Below are 16,595 nucleotides of genomic sequence, written 5' to 3'. Positions count from 1 at the left end.
GACTGATCCCGGGTCATAGAGCTAGTAAGTGTCCGAGGTCAGATTTGAACTTAGGAAAATGAGTGTTCCTGACTCCAGGTCTGGCACTCTATCTACTATGCCATCTAGCTGACCAGGGAAAATAGGCAGGCCCATAAGGCACTTAGTTGTGCTGAACTATCACATAGGAACAAACATCCCAAGCAGCATGTCACCTTGATTTTTGTCTTGTCTGAGAAGACTGCTTGCTGATCCTGAGCAGTAAATAGCTCTTATCATTTCCAGGGGATATATAGATGGCAAATCCACGTTGGGTCTTAAAGGATCATTGCAGGTTCTTCCCCCACCCTTTAAAACTTTTGTGAAGAAAAGCAGCACATACATGTTGGGGAAAGACTTTCATGTTAACAGCATCATACATTTTGCTTTTTTAAATTCATTTCACTTTAAGTTCCAAATTATTTCCCTCTCTCCTTCTCTACCCATTGAGAAGGCAAGAACAAAACTCATTACAAATATGCATTGTCATGTACAATAAATTCCCACAGGATCCAACATTTGAGAGCTGGAAGGAAACTTCCTTTCCACCCCTCATTTGGCAGATGAGGAAATTGAGGCTCAGAGAAGCCAAGTGATCTTGTAAAACTCCACAGATCATTAGTTACAGAGCTGGGATTTGAATTAAGAATCTCAGCCTCTGAAACCAAGGCTCACACTGTTTTCTAACAATAGTGTTTATAGGACCATGTATGGACAATAGTATGGTACACTGAGTTAAAAAAAACAACAGATTTGAATTTCTGGATTCAAATCCTGACTCCAATACTTATTAGCTCTGTGAACCTGAGGAAACCATTTTGCTGCTTTAGGCCTCAGTTTCTCCATTTATCAAAAAAAAAGAATACTATATTCTTACTATAAGGGTTATGGTGATCAAAGGAGTTTCTAACCTTGAGTTATCATCATTTTGATCTATGTGTGGCATCTCTGGGCATTGGGGGGTGAGGTTCTGGAGGTTTGGGAGAAGTGAAATGGTAGGGGGAATGCAGGGACTGAGAAGTTGATGGGCACACATTTTTCTCCTTCCTGGGGAAGGATCTGATTCAAATACTTGAGTCTCAAAGGAGTGACTGATCCCTGACCTCTTCCAAGGAAAAGCCCTGCTTGGTGGGGAATGAAGATCTCTGAGTTCCCCAGCCTGGTGTTTCTCCCCTTCATTCTCTCCTCCCAACTCACCCGCCTTTCCTCTCTTTCTCCAGCTTGGGGAAAACAAAGTGCCATCCAGCACGAGGGAGGGAGGGAGGGAGGGAGGGAGGGAGGGGGAGAGAGGAGAGAGAGAGAGAGAGAGAGAGAGAGAGAGAGAGAGAGAGAGAGAGAGAGAGAGAGAGGGGAAGGGAGAGAGGGAGAGGAAGGGAGAGAGGGAGAGGAAGGGAGAGAGGGAGAGAGGGAGAGAGGGAGAGAGGGAGAGAGGGAGAGAGGGAGAGAGGGAGAGAGGGAGAGAGGGAGAGAGGGAGAGAGGGAGAGAGGGAGAGAGGGAGAGAGGGAGAGAGGGAGAGAGGGAGAGAGGGAGAGAGGGAGAGAGGGAGAGAGCGTGGGTGGGCAGGCAGGCAAGAAGGCAGAGCCCAATGCCTGTGAGAGATGAGGAACAGAGGGGCTTCAGCAGAGAGGGCAGCATATTCACAAATGAGAAACAAATGGAGCAACAGATCTATGTAATGGCAGGTCAAATGCTAGCTAATTTACTGGGTAGATGAAATCCACTGTGCCTTTTCCCTAAAAATTTCTGCTCCTGTGATTGTCTGATATTGGGCAAATTCAAGGTTTCCCTCCCTCAGGCTCCTGGGAGCTCATTCCTTGTTGCAATCTTAATCTGTCGACAAGCATTTATTAAATGCCTACTATATACCCTAGAGATAGAGAACTAAGAATGCTCAAGCACAACTGGTAAGAACTAATCTAAACAAAGGGAAAGACTGTAAGGACATATAAATAGAAAGATAATATATCAAAATATATGCAAAGCAGACAAATAAATGGTAATTAGGGAAGGAGGACAGATTACAGAGGCTGGTGAAGCAGATGGAAGAAATATGAGGTCTTCCAGGCAGAGAGGTCAATGTAAAGGCCTGGAAATGGAGTGTTGTACGTGAAGCACAGAAAGAAGACTAGCTTAGCTAAATCATAGTTTGGAAGAATCATGTGTCCCAGGGTCTGAGAGACACATTGGAGACAGGTTGAGAGGGTCTTTCAGAAGTCAAACAGGAGCTTATGTTTGATCTGAGCCTCTAGGAAGCCCCTGCAGTTGACTGAGTAAGAGTGTGACCTGACTGAATCTGTATTTAAGAAAAATCATACTTGCAGTTGTGTAGAAGACCAACTTCGACGGTGAGAGTCTTGAGGTTTGGAGAGTGGGTAGGAGGCAGTGACAACCATTAAGGCAATGAAGGGCCTGAACTAAAGTGGTAACTGGGTGAGCAGAGAGAATAGGTCAGATGTGGGCAAGGTAGATATGGTCAAATCTGACAGCTGATGAGCTATGGGGGAGAGAGAAAGAGGAGAATCAAAGATAATAGTGAGATATAAACCCGGGAGACACTACAGATCCTGTACTTTATATAGAAATAGTGAACTTTGGAAGAGAAGAGGGCTTGGGGGCAAAGATAATGCATTCCGTTCTGACCATATACAGTTTTTCAAGTCCTGAAGTAAGCACCCACTGGGGGGGTTTATTGTAGATAACCTGAGCCAACAAGTATTTAAGAAGGGCCTGTTGCCAGGCAGTGGGCATACAAAAATGAAAACAAAATGACTGTCTCTTCCCCCAAGCATCACAGATTTAAAGCTGAAAGGGAAAAAGTAGTCTAATTCAACCCCTACATCTTACAACAAAATAAACTGAGGGCAAGACAGATTACCCATAGTCCCACAGGTGCAATAGCAGCTTAGCTCCTCTGGCTCCACTGAGAGAGCTTCCTGGATGCACTGAGGGGATCTGACTTGCCTAGGGTCCCAGAGCCAGTCTAGGGGGCCTGTTGTGATTCTGTAAAGTCAGCCATTAAGTCCTCAGGTCAATGCAGGGAGAGCTACTGAACTTAAACATTGAAGATTGTGCTTCTACTATACTGTACTAGCTCCCAAATAGAATACAATCTACTCAGTCCATGTAGACAGATGTGTATAACATTCAGAAGGGAGTAATGAGGGAAAGATCTGAGTGAATTAGGCCAGGATGATTTGAAACACATGCAGCTAGCTGCATGGGAGGTTACATTGAGGAAGAGGCCCTGAATAGATCCCCACCACCAACTGGCTGCGGGAAGAGTACAGGACCCCAAAACCACATAACTAAAGGATGTACACCTTCTTTGAAGTGTCATTAGCCCACAGATGGGCTAAAAGCTTGTGCAACGCGCCCCGTAGTCTGAAGAGAAATGTGGATCATCTCCAGTTTGGCCATGTACAGGTTTGTTCTAGGTCAGTGCCCCAGCTCTTATCCCTGCCCCTTATATGTAACCCTGGACTGCTTCTCCACTATCCTTCAGACTCTTGAGAATAAGCACCCCATTAAAAATTAGCCTTCAAGGGACAGGGATAGCCAACATAGAGCCCTCTCCTACCCAACCATGAATGAATTAGTAGAGCATTCATTAAGCATTTATTTTGTGCAGAACACTCTTCTAAACTCTCAAATAGAAAAGCAAGGCAGTTCCTGCTCTCAAGTAACTTATATCCTGGTAGGAGAAACAACGCAAAAAGAAGTTTTCAGCTGCAAGGCAGATGGAAAATTCTTATGGTCCTTCATGTGCAGTGGCAAGGCAGATGCTAATGCCTTTTCCTTTAATGTCAGTTCAACTGATAAAATGATATGTCTAACCATTGGAAAGTGCCCAAAACATACATGGTTGAATTTTATCTGTGCTTTCAACACTCAGCCAAGTTGTTCCATGGATTGGCTTCTAGGGAGGCAGCCTGTTGTATCACAAAATTGGGTTGGACTTAAAAGCAAGAAATATGGGTTCAAACCCTACTTCACAAGTGGAGCAATCTAGGGCAAACCTCCCAACTTCTTTGAGTCTGTTTTCTCCTGTTTTAAAATGGAGACAATCGTGATTGCTCTGTCTCTCTCACAACTTAACTATGGAAGAGAGTATGTTGCAAATATTAATGGGCTAAGAGGAATGGGAGTAATTATTTTTCCAAGCTCCCATCAGGCAGCTGCAAGGCTTTGGGCAATAAAGGGGCAAACTCCCTGGTTGGGGGTCCGGAGACCTCATTTACAGACTTAGATCATCCATTACTTTGCTGCTTTACTTTGGAAAAGTCACTTAATCTCTTCAGCCTTGCTTTTGTCCATCTATAAAAATGAGGGATTGTACTAGATGATCTCTGAGGTCTTTTCCAGCTATGACATTCTCAGATTTTCTAAGATGCCAGTACTTGAGGATAGTGGAGAAGAATAAGAAAAAAAAAATTGCGGTTGGCTTCTAGTGAAAAGTCTTGCCCTCCCTAACTAACCATTCCCTATCTCTTAAGGAAGGGATCCGGGGAGCCCATTCTTCCTAGACAAGAGTGGAGATTTCTGTAGAATATCAGTTCCTTGCATTCAAGGACTATTCCCATTTCTTTCATGTTATTTCTTCAGAACCTAGGACAGCACCTAGAACTTAGTAACCACTTACTGCTGTTTGTTGAAGGGAATAGAATTGAATTGAATGACAGATGAGCTAAGGGACAGGCTGCTCACTGTTTGCTCACCCCCAAAATACCTGGTGAGTAAAAGAGTCTGCTCAGCAGAAGGCTGACTGGCTCCTCTGAAGAACTGCATCCTCTCCAGGAAGGACTCCTTCCAAAGCAGGCTGGCAATCAGCTGGCAAGCTGCTCCTAGCACCTTTGGTCCTGGACTCAACCGACACTGGGGTTGATGTAGGCCATAGGACCCTTGGGGACTGCCCAAAAGTACAGGAGGAAGTGGTGACTCAGAGAGTTTGCTGTAAACAAAACTGAAGGTTGAACTTGGCTGGCAGGGGGAAGGCACTAAATAAATGCTTATTAATATCATGTGAGATAATAGAATCTGCATAGCCATATATCTACAAGGAGAAATTCCATGAATAATAGATCTGGTGGGATCTGAAGAGATCATCTAACTTAGACAGATAGTAATCTATTTCATTTTTAATCATTGCACAATCTCCTTTGGTTGGGGACCAGCGTTTTATCATCCTAAGAGTCAAAAAGTAAAACTGGATGTCTAGCCACAGTCCCTGAGTACAACTTCCATTGATGTAGGCTGTCCAAGTTGGAAGGGACCACAGAGTCCATGTCCAGGTTCTACCTTGGATCCCTTCCACAGCATTCTTGATCATCTTGGGTTCACCTACAGTGATGGGGAGCTCACTATCAAGCAAAGCAGTCTATTCCTTTGTGCCTTCTTTAGATTTCAAGGAGATTTGGAAGATCCTTATCAAGATTACAGTGTAGACTCCAAGATCATTATTGTGGTGTCTCTCCAGCCTTATCTTCCACAGCCTAAATGTCCTATCTTAACTAATTTTTCATCCTTGAAACTATTTTCTATGTTTGCAACATGCTTCTCTAGGTTCTCTTTCTTTTTAAGAACAAAACAGAATAAGCAATACACATGAATTCTGTTGCCATTACTTCTGACTCTGTCTCTCCCATCAGTGGGTCCCTTTCCCTTGGGCTGCACATATCTATTATAATACCAGGAGACTAGATAGCAGATAACCATGTTCCTTGATGTATGGTCCCAAGATTGGGGCTGGCAAATAGCTTGGGAATCATATTGCCTTTCGTGGAAGATGTTTTGTCATCGTACAACTTCACCTCCACCACTCCACGATTTCTTCAAACCCTTTGAAAACTTATGTATTCTTCTGACATACCTATCTCCTTGGGAAACTCCTAAATTATTAGGGAAATTCTGGGTCCACAATAGTACCTCCTGGAGAGGGTTGTGACAAGGGAAGGCTCTCTCATTCCCTCAGAGATTCATCTAATGGTTCTGGGCTAGGCCCTACGATCACACTGAAAGGGACTTGGGAGTTTGAGATCAAGGACTGTTTGTGTATCCCTCTAGTTGAAAACTTTCTTTCAGATAGGGGAGTGGTAGGGGAATTCTCTTCCTTTTGAGGCATATTTTTAAGACTTCCCAAGTTTTCTAGCAAATATGGCCGTTCTCCACCCTCCTAGATTTTCCCAAAATCACTCTCTAGAGAGATGGATCTGGTTGTACAGTAGGCACACTGTCCTTTGAGAGACAAGGCTTGGCAAGACAGGGATTTCTTTGGGTTGACTCACGTGTCTGGTGTCCCTTCCCAAAGACAGGCTATGACTGCTGGCCAGCATTCAGAACGTAGTCGTGGGAATCAGAGTGGCTTGCTCAGCACTTTGGTGGCCTGCTAAGAAAAAAACACAACTATCAAGCGCTAAAAGCCTCTCTAGGCCAAGGCAAACAGTTCTTAAATGGTGGTACCATGCTTTCTCTCTCCTCTCTGCCCCAGACACTGTCACTGAAGTCAAGACGGACATCTACGTGACCAGCTTTGGCCCTGTCTCCGACACAGACATGGTGAGTACCATTTCCTAATTTCTATGATCCTACTTAGTTGAAGATTAATAATACATTGTGGGGTATTGGTGAACCTATGGGTATACTCAATACCCATTTTTCTCTAGGAGAAAACATAAACTAGGCTTTCATTTGAATATGGGTTTACTTTGAATAGCATTTACTCCTAGTTTACAGAAATCCTAATATTTGGTAGGAAGAAGAAGAAGAAACAAAAGTAAATATTAAACCATTTTCCAGGCCTATTCCCATAGAAAGCTGGCCTTTGGATATTTTTAGGCTATCAGCATTAATTGGTCAAAGTATTACAGATAGAGGGCTTGAAAGTCCATTAGTCCCAACACTCTTACTTCACAGATGAGAAACTAAAACCTAGAAGGGAAAGTTGAGATTTCAACTCAATTCAATAATCTGTACTACATGTATAAGTATGGGGTGAGAATAGGAGACTGTGGGATTTTGTTTAGGATGTATTCATTGAAAACATCCTTCAAACAAAACTTACTCTTTGCAGATGACATGATGGTATACCTAGAGAATCCCAAGAAATCATCCAAAAAACTACTGGAAACAATTAGCAATTTTAGCAAAGTTGCAGGATATAAAACAAACCCCCATAAATCCTCAACTTTTCTATATATGACTAGCAAGATACATCAGGAAGAGCTAGAACAAGAAATCCCATTCAAAGTAACCTCAGACAATATAAAATACCTGGGAGTCTATTTGCCAAGGCAGATTCAGAAACTTTTTGAAAACAATTACAAAACTCTTCTCACACAAATGAAATCAGATTTAAATAACTGGGCAAACATCAGAGCTAATATGACAAAAATATAATAATAATAATAATAATAATATAACAAAAATGACAATTCTACTAAAACTAAACTACCTGTTTAGTGCCCTACCAATCCAAATTCCAAAAAATTTCTTTAATGAGTTTAATGAGTTAGAAAAAGCTGTAAGTAAAGTCATATGGAGAAATAAAAAGTCAAGAATTTCCAGGAGTTTAATGAAAAAAAATGCAAAAGAAGGTGGCTTAGCCCCACCTGATCTAAAATTATATTATAAAGCATCAGGCTAAGAAATAGAGTGGTGGACCAGTGGAATAGATTAGGTGCAATAACAGGAAGTGATTAGAGTAATCTTCTGTTTGATAAATCCAAAGAGTCCAGCTATTGGGATAAAAACTCTCTCTTTGATAAAATCTGCTGGGGATAATTGGAAGTTAGTATAGAAGAAACTTAGATTAGACCAACACCTCACACCCTTTACCAAGACAAGATCCAAATGGTTACAGGACATAGACATAAAAAAAATACTATAAGCAAATTAGAAGCTCAAGGAGTAGTTGACCTTTCAGATCTATGGAAAGGGGAGCAGTTTATGACTAAGGAAGAGTTGGAGAACATCACTAAAAACAAACTAGATGATTTCAATTACATTAAAACCACTGGAACCAAGATCAAAAGAAATGTAGTAAACTGGGAAACAATCTTTACAACTAATATTTCTGACAAAGGACTCATTTCTAAAATATACAGAGAACTGAGTCATATTTTTAAAACAAAAAGCCATTCCCCAATTCACAAATGGTCAAAGGATATGCAAAGGCAATTTACAAATGAGGAGATCAAAGCAATCCATAGCCATATGAAAAATTGCTCTAAATCATTACTTATTAGAGAAATGCAAATTAAAGCTTTTTTGAGGTACCACCTCACACCTCTCAGACTAGCCAATATGATCAGAAAGGATAATGATGATTGTTGGAGCTATGAACTCATCCAACCTTTCTGGAGGGCAATGTGGAACTAGGCCCAAAGGGCAACAAAAATGTGCATCCCCTTTGACCCAGCAATACCACTATTGGGTCTGTACCTTGAAGAGGTGATGAAAAAGAGTAAACACATCACTTGTACAAAAATATTCATAGCAGCCCTGTTTGTGGTGGCAAAGAATTGGAAATCAAGTAAATGTCCTTCAATTGGGGAATGGCTTAGCAAACTGTGGTATATGTATGTCATGAAACACTATTGTTCTATTAGAAACTGGGGAAGCCTGGAGGGATTTGCATGAACTGATGCTGAGTGAGATGGGCAGAACCAGAAAAACACTGTACCCCTTAATAGCAACATTGGGGCAATGATCAACCTTGATGGATTCGCTCATTCCATCAGTGCGACAATCAGGGACAATTTGGGGCTGTCTACGATGGAGAAAACCATCTGTATCCAGAGAAAGCACTGTGGCATTTGAACAAAGACCAAGGCCTATTACCTTAAATTTAGAAAACAAACCTGATATCTTATTGTCTGATCTTGCTATCTATTATACTTTAGGTTTCTTCCTTAAGGACATGATTTCTCTCTCATCACATTCAATTTGGATCAGTGTATACCATGGAAACAATGTAAAGACTGGCAAATTGCCTTCTGTGCGGGGTAGAGGGAGGGAAGTAAGATTAGAGGAAAAATTGTAAAAATCAAAATAAATAAAATCTTTAATTAAAAAAACAAAAACATTCTTCAAACTCTTTCATTTTGAAGATTGTATGTAAACATAAACTCAATTGGAAAGGTATCCTTAAAATGTCAGTTTGATTTCCCCCCCTCATAATGTTTCACATTTGCTCATGCCCTGCTTCTCCACTTTGCCAGGTCTTAGCTATCAGATACCACCCAAGCCACCCAGCACTGCTTTAGTGCCCTGGAGATTTGTTTTCTTCTCCAAAGACTTCCATAATCTTGTAGTTCCATCATATGCCTCTTTACTCACTGCTTTGGATTACTCTCCAATCACTGCTGTGGCATTTTTTTTTTTGTGAATCTTTTCTTCCAAACTAAGATTTCATGCTCTTTGAGGACCCTAAACTTCTCTATAGTTTCTTGGCATCATATAGGGCATTCAGAGGAAGTCACTCAATAAATGTGTCTGAATACCACATTCTTTCTTCCTATCCTTTCAATGCCCAGAGTCTCCTGATTTATAAATGACTAAGGAATCACTCAAACCAAGCAGTCAGTTGACTTGTCTCTTCTTAATTCCCCTGCTCATAGCAAGGGCACCACCATTCTCCCAGGCTCCCTAGCTCATAACCTGGGGATCCTCTTTGATCCTTCCCTCTCTTGTACTCCACATATACAATTAGTTCCCAAGATGTCAATTCTAACCCCACAGTATCTCTCCAAGGTATACCCTCCCCCCACACATTCAAGAGTTCCAGTCCTCATCACATCACCAAAGCAATATTCCAAAGACACTATATTAGTTCATGTTCAGAAACCTTTACCTCTTACTTAGTCCCTTTGATGTCCGATTCTACCCTACCTTTTCAGCACTAGATCACCTCTCAGGTTCCTTCCAGATTCTTTGCCTTTGTTTATATGATCTTTGGTGCTTAAGGTCCAAACTGGTCGCACCAGCTCTCCTCCTTAATTGCCAAAGACTTGTAGTTATTTTCTTTAGGGACTTCCAAGTCAAAAACTCCTTAATGAATGGCAGGGGGTTGGGTTCCCATTATTCTCCTCATTCACTCTCTATTTCTCAATTTCAACACACCATTTCCCTCTTCCCATTCTCTTCTCAGAATCCTCTCTGCAGGTCACAGCTCACATGTGATCTTCTCTACAAAACCTGCCTTGATGTCCCCTTTGCTCCCATTACATTATACCTTATATTATGCTTACCTGTTCACATGACACTCTCCTCGCTCCCCCAGCATAAGAGTAGGGGCTGATTTATTTTCTGTCTTTGTATCGCCAGCACTTAACACTGTACCTGTGATGCAGCACCTGTTTGGTAAGTGCTCTTTGTAAACAGTTTGGAAGATCTGGCCAGAATACCAGACACTGTCCTTTCCTTCAAAGCGGCCTCTTAACTTATCGGTGGGTAGGCATATACTTTCTGGAAGGAAGAGTACTTATTTCCTGCTGGCAGGCCTATCACCTGTAGTCTATTTCACTATTTGAAGGTTCTTGAGGTTTGGCCAAATGTGCCAACCCCAACAACCTGGAGGAAACCTCCCACGCAATTTTCTAGGCTCCAAAAAGAGAGTAGCTTCCCTTGACTATATAACTCAGAAAAGGTCAAGGAATTTCTTTTGACTTCTAGACTTGTTGCTGTGAATTGGTGGCATGGTTCATCATAAGGAAGAAACTAAATCTGCCCTTAGCATGTCATCCACGAACATGTTGGGGCATCCAGATAGTTGGTTCTGATTGCCTAACGATCTCCCTGATGAGAGTTTATTGCTCCTGTTGTCTCTCTGTCTTTGCTACTCATGATTGAGCTAAGGCTACATACTCACTTTTACAAATTGGAGGCTATACTTTGGACAAAGAACTCTCCAGAGTTATTTTAGTTCCTCCACAGTCTTACAATATCTCTAAGGAACTGGGGAAACTAACTGGAAGGAAAGTAGAGAATATACTTGTAGGCTTGGGTTGTTTTTTTTTTTTTGTTTTGGGGGGGTTTTTTGCTTCCTTCCTAATTTGCTATTTGGTGACTGTGTGGGAACATTTCAAGCTCATTGATGTTCCAGAGAAGAATGTCTCTCAAACTAAAGTGTATTGCTTTTGCTGTGATAATTGTTCTACCTGGAAGAGGGCTCTCCTGGATCTCGGAGAGAGGTTTGGCTTCCAAAGATAGAAGCCACCCAACTCTCCTCTTCCCTACCTCTCTGGAGAAAGCCCTGAAGTTGAGTCTGAGTGGGAAGCTGCCCCACTGTTATCCATCCAGGATATTTGGACTTGAAGTCCCTAAAGAAAGTAGCCACAAGTGTTTGGCAATTAAGGAGGAGAACCATTTGGGGCCTTAAGGCACGCAGTTGTCTGACTGAAAAAGAATCAAGGAGGAACCTGAGAGGTGACCTTTTGGAATCCATATATCAAGAGAAATCTCTTCTCCTATTTTCAAAGAGAATAATCATCCAACATCGGCTGGAAAAGCCTCCAGGGAAGAAGAACCCACTCCAACCAATCATTAAATGACCAACTAAAAATGTCCTCTTCCATCATTCCCAACACTTAGCCATTCAGCTTTGACTTGAAGGTCCACAGTGAAGGACACCTCCTTCTCCCTCCTTTTTCACTTTAGGGTAGTTCTAAGTGTTAGGAAAATTTTCCTTACACTCAGCTTCCTTACTCTCTACAGCTCCCCCTTCCTTCTAGTTTAGCCATCTGGGGCTAAGCAGAACCTACAATCTCTCTTCCATGTGAAAGCTCTTCAAATAGTTGAATTCAGACCTCACATTACCTTCCATCTCCTCTTCTCTAGTTGTGTCATTGGATCTTCTTTCAGTCAAAGGCCCTACACAGTCTTAGACACTGACTTATCAATATCCTGGGAGAAGGTGGAAAGATGGTCAGTGAAACATCCCTTGCTTTTGCTCCTAGATAGGACTAGTGGTTATTGGAAATGACTTACCTGGAAGACCTGAGTGCCTGTTTCTCATTCCCAAAGATTTTCCTTTTCCTTTTCATTCCAATTTCCACTCCCATCAGGGACCCAAATACTTGACTGAAATGACCAAGAGCTAACACAGAAAATCCAAAGAAAAGACTGTCGGGAGAGGAAGCAGGAAAGAGCTGCAGAACATTGCTCTAGATATTGTAAACTTCAGGATCCTGTCCCTGAGGAGACTTGTACCACTTAAGCATCTGTTAGGTAGAAAACACCTCCTGATAGTGATCCACAGAGAGTCTCCCGGGTTACATAGGACACCAAAATGATGCTCTAAGTTCACAATCCAATGAGAAGCCTAACCATCTTGTTTAACAAGGAAAATAAAATGGAGGCCTGGGAAATTAGGAGGTATTAGAAACATTACCAGAGTCATTCTAGAGAACAGTCAGATGACATCCATTTTCATCTGACAATGGCTTATAAAATGTTATGCAAAGTACCTAAGAACTGGCAAGGAAAAAAAATGATGCTAATTAAAAACAAGTTAGCACCACAGCCAGGGGCCAGGCCGGGTGCATTTCCTGGTATCTATGGGCTTGACACTGATGAGCAGGCTGCCTCATGACCATTGGAGGAAAGCTGGTTTGTCAATTTCAAGCCTTCCCCTGCTCTTGGGAGAGGAAGGAAAGGGGAGGGTTTGCCTCCTCCTGGGACCTCTTTGCTACCACTTTCCTTCCCTTCTTCTTTTGCTCTAGTCTCTGGCACCTTGATCGAGAGGGAGGCATATCTCTTTGGGGGGTGGGCGTTAGCCATACCTCACAATATGGCATGGGCAGAGATCCACAAGCCATGCCAGAAGAGGTGTTTTGAGGTTTTCTGTTGGCAGCTTAGATTCATAGAAAGAAGGGAGGAAGACTGGAGATGGAATCAATATGACTCTAGGCAAGTCATCTGACCTCTTAGAGCCTCCATTTCTTTGCAAAGGGCTATAATAATCGAACCCACTGCACAGAGTTGTTGTGAGGATCAAATGCATGTCAATGTTTGGCAAATCATAAACGATTAGTGTCATCATCATTATTATTTCCTCATCTGTCAAATGGAAGTAATAATCCATGCCTTGCTGCCCTCCAAGAGCTGATTTTAGGAGCAAAGGAGATGTGTATATGTGTGCTTTCAAATCTATGTTTGTACCTAGAGATATTTGAATCATCAAGGAAAATAAGAAATAAGATGTCAAAATAAGGGAGCTTGAGATGCTGGGATGGGGAGAGGCAGGGTCAAAAGCAGTCCATAAGCAGGTTCTTGGGGCTGGAGCACCAGACGGTGCAAGTCAACTGAGATAGCACTATAATGAAGCTGGCAGAGCAAAATGTCTGCACTTCCTTACCCCAGGAGGGGGGTTGCAGAGGTCTCTAATATGTGGTGACATGACTTGGAACCCACTGAGATGGGACCCAAGATGCTGTGTATCAGCATTTGCTCTCCATTCCCTTGGGGGGGGGGTGGCTTTGGGGGTTCTAACTGTTCAGAAGGCATCCTGACTTCTCTGGCCACGTAGGGGAGGAGGGGCAGGGCTGGTCTGCATAACTCTTAGAGCTCCAAGTCAGGCTGAAGGTGGAAGGTGTCCTCAGGGTACTATGATAGCCCCATTCCTAGAGATGGCATGGATGTATTAAACTTCCCTAAATCAAATCCAACAAAACATTTTATATTCAAGATTGTTTGTTCTGGTTCCTGAACACTCATCAATGTAGGGAAACCCGTATTTCATTATGGTCCATGGTACAGACTAAGTCAGCTTTTGGGTATATATGAAGAGAATTTTTGCTTTCCACATCACTCATTGTGATACTCAGCCTATGCCTCCTCCATGAAGCCTCCCCTGCAGTGTCTTAATTATGAGACCTTGAGGTAGTCTCTTTCCCTTTTGACATCTATAAGATGAAGCAATAAGGCCTGATTCTCATTCTTGTGTACTTACCTTTTTTCTTTGATTGGACAATCAGCATATGAAGAGCCTCCATTTCTCACATCTGAGTTTTGGAATTCCCATCTTCCTCCAAAGCCCTGTGCCATTTTCTCCTTGCTATCTTGGGTGTGATCAGGAACTTGGTACTTGCTTACTTCTGTACCTTTTGTGCCTTCCAGTAGAATGGAACCTTCTGGACAGCAGGGCCTGGTCAAAACCAGTCTTTGTATCTGGCTCACCTGACACAATGTCTAGGAGGAAAGCTATGAATTGAATTTTAATCTCTGTCCCCCAAACCCCAGCATCCCGAACAAGTTGGCATTAGATCAGTGTTTGAGGAATGAAATTTGGACATTGTTTTCATTGGTCAAGCCCTCCAGCATTCTCCTATGCAGATGAGCCCTTATCCATCACCAGAACAGCAATTAACATCTATTTAGGACTTGAATGGGCTCAGAAGCCAAGCTCAGAACAGGGAGAGATAAAAACCAAATAGTCCATTCCCTCAGAAGCTTAGGATCACTGGAGTGGGGGGGGGGGTTGGGGGACTGGGCCTTGGCAGGTACACAGGTAAGTGAATAGAAACTATCTGTAAGGTAATCTTGGGAGAGGTTTCCTGGAGGAGGTAGCACTTGATCTGGGTTTTGAAGGAAGCTGAGGGGATGAGAGGGAACAAATCAGGTGTTGGAGATAGTCTACCCAAAGTTAACCTGAGCTAAAAGTTGTTGGGTATATCATAATAAAAATTCCAACATAAGGTAGTATTATTTATAAGGCATATATCAGGTTTGCAAAGTGTTTCACATGTGTTATCACATCCCCCTCACTGATCCTGGAAGGTAGATACTATTATTACTCTCATTTTACAAATGAAGAAACTGAGGTAAACAGGTTAAGTGACTTACCCAGAATCATGCAGCTAGCAAGTGTCTGAGACTGGATTTGAACACAGGTCTTGGCTTTCTCCACTGCACCACCCAGCTTTCAGAAAGGGTGTCTACAAGTGAGTTATCCAGGCTAGATCTGAGCTGTTCATGTTTGAAAAGCAATAATGAACTCTTGGGACTAAATTGATAGATTAGTGCTAACCTGAGATAAGCAGAAAGAACTGGATCAATTGGAATTTGTGAATTAGAAAGAAATACTAATGGCAACTCAGCACCTGGTCTTCTTTCTTTGCCTTTCTCTCCTTCCTAGGAATATACCATCGATGTCTTCTTCCGACAGACCTGGCATGATGAGCGTCTCAAATTTGATGGGCCCATGAAAATCCTCCCACTCAACAATCTCCTGGCCAGTAAGATCTGGACCCCAGATACCTTCTTCCACAATGGCAAGAAATCTGTGGCCCATAATATGACCACACCCAATAAACTGCTAAGACTGGTGGATAATGGGACCCTTCTCTACACTATGAGGTGAGTGGATGTGGGGCAGAGGATAATGGAAAGCACTTTCCCTTTTTCTCCAAGCCTTCAGAGGCATGGAGAGAGAAGGGATTGTGGGCATTGACATAAGAAGACTTAATGTGATACAAAGAACCCTCATAGAGAATCAGAACAATAACTGATAAGTCTGATAATTGAATTCAAGTCAACAAAATTTTCAAGCATCTAATACGCGACAGAATTCGTGTCAAATGAGGGGAATACAAATCCAAAACAATACAAATAGTCCTTTCCCTCAAGAAGCTTACATTTCCCTGGTGGGAGATAATAGACAACCAAAGAAGGAAATAGAAAGGATATTACAAGGGAGAGAACAGTAGTAACAACTGGAGGAAGGGGAGAAATCATGGAGGACTCGGGGATTTTGGGAGGTCAGCTGGGGAAGAAACACATTATATGCAAAAGTGTAGAGGCTGGAGATTGGCCCTTTCCTATGAGGAACAACTGTCAGACCTGTTTGATTGGAAAAGGTGTGTGAATAAGCTCCTTTCTAGCTTTGGCTCCCATTGTAGATCATAGTGGGGGAAAAGAAGGCTGCTTTCTATGGGTTTTTGTGCCACTTCCAGTGATCGTAAGGATGGAGTTTCATGTTTAGAAAGCCCTAACTTTTCTGGGGCCCTCACTTTTGTCATCCTGAAAGAAACCTGGCTCCTTGGACAGCAGATACTTCATGGGGAAGGCAGAGGGTGAAAGGAGGGAGAAGGGGAAATCAAAGGGAGAGAGAGCAAGAGCCTCATTCTATTTCTGTCCCTGCAACTGAGTCACTTTGTGACCTTTTACAAGTCACTTAACCTGTCCATATTTCCTCCTGGGCCTGATTCTGTGAAATGGGGATAATGATAATGCCCGCTGCTGCTGCCTGCCTTTCAACATAGTTGGGAGCCCAAATTGGAAAATGTCGGCAGAGGGCTTTGAACCCTTCAGGAAAAGACACTCTGCAATATTGGAGACAGCATCACTATCATTATTCTGCCCCTCACAAGCCTAATCCAAGCTTCCTAGGGAGAAGGATTGACAGTCCTTCAGCAAGGAAGCTGGGGAGGGGGGTGGCACTGGCTCACACATATTACTTCACCAAGGAAGCCATTGGAAAAGCCCATTTGTGCACTTTGGGCCTGAGAGTTTAACATGACTGGGGAAAAGCCATTGATCATTCTTGGTGACTTGCTGGACAAATGCATTGTTTTGTTGTAGA

The 16,595-nt window shown here is 42.5% G+C and overlaps 1 protein-coding gene across 1 annotated transcript in view; it reads left to right on the top strand.

Annotated features, from left to right (window-relative positions):
* The window catches only part of GABRA3 (gamma-aminobutyric acid type A receptor subunit alpha3), a 133,237-nt gene that overhangs the window by 65,196 nt on the left and 51,446 nt on the right, over window positions 1-16,595 (top strand). Inside the window, exons 3-4 of the mRNA XM_074200427.1 lie at window positions 6,504-6,571; window positions 15,150-15,370. Coding sequence (XP_074056528.1) covers window positions 6,504-6,571; window positions 15,150-15,370 — 289 coding nt within the window. The remainder of the gene's footprint in view (window positions 1-6,503; window positions 6,572-15,149; window positions 15,371-16,595) is intronic.

Source organism: Macrotis lagotis, chromosome X, assembly GCF_037893015.1.
Source record: "Macrotis lagotis isolate mMagLag1 chromosome X, bilby.v1.9.chrom.fasta, whole genome shotgun sequence".
Lineage (NCBI taxonomy): Eukaryota > Metazoa > Chordata > Mammalia > Peramelemorphia > Peramelidae > Macrotis > Macrotis lagotis.
The sequence above is the reverse complement of the archived record's forward strand: the minus strand, read 5'-3'. Positions and strand labels throughout refer to the sequence as shown.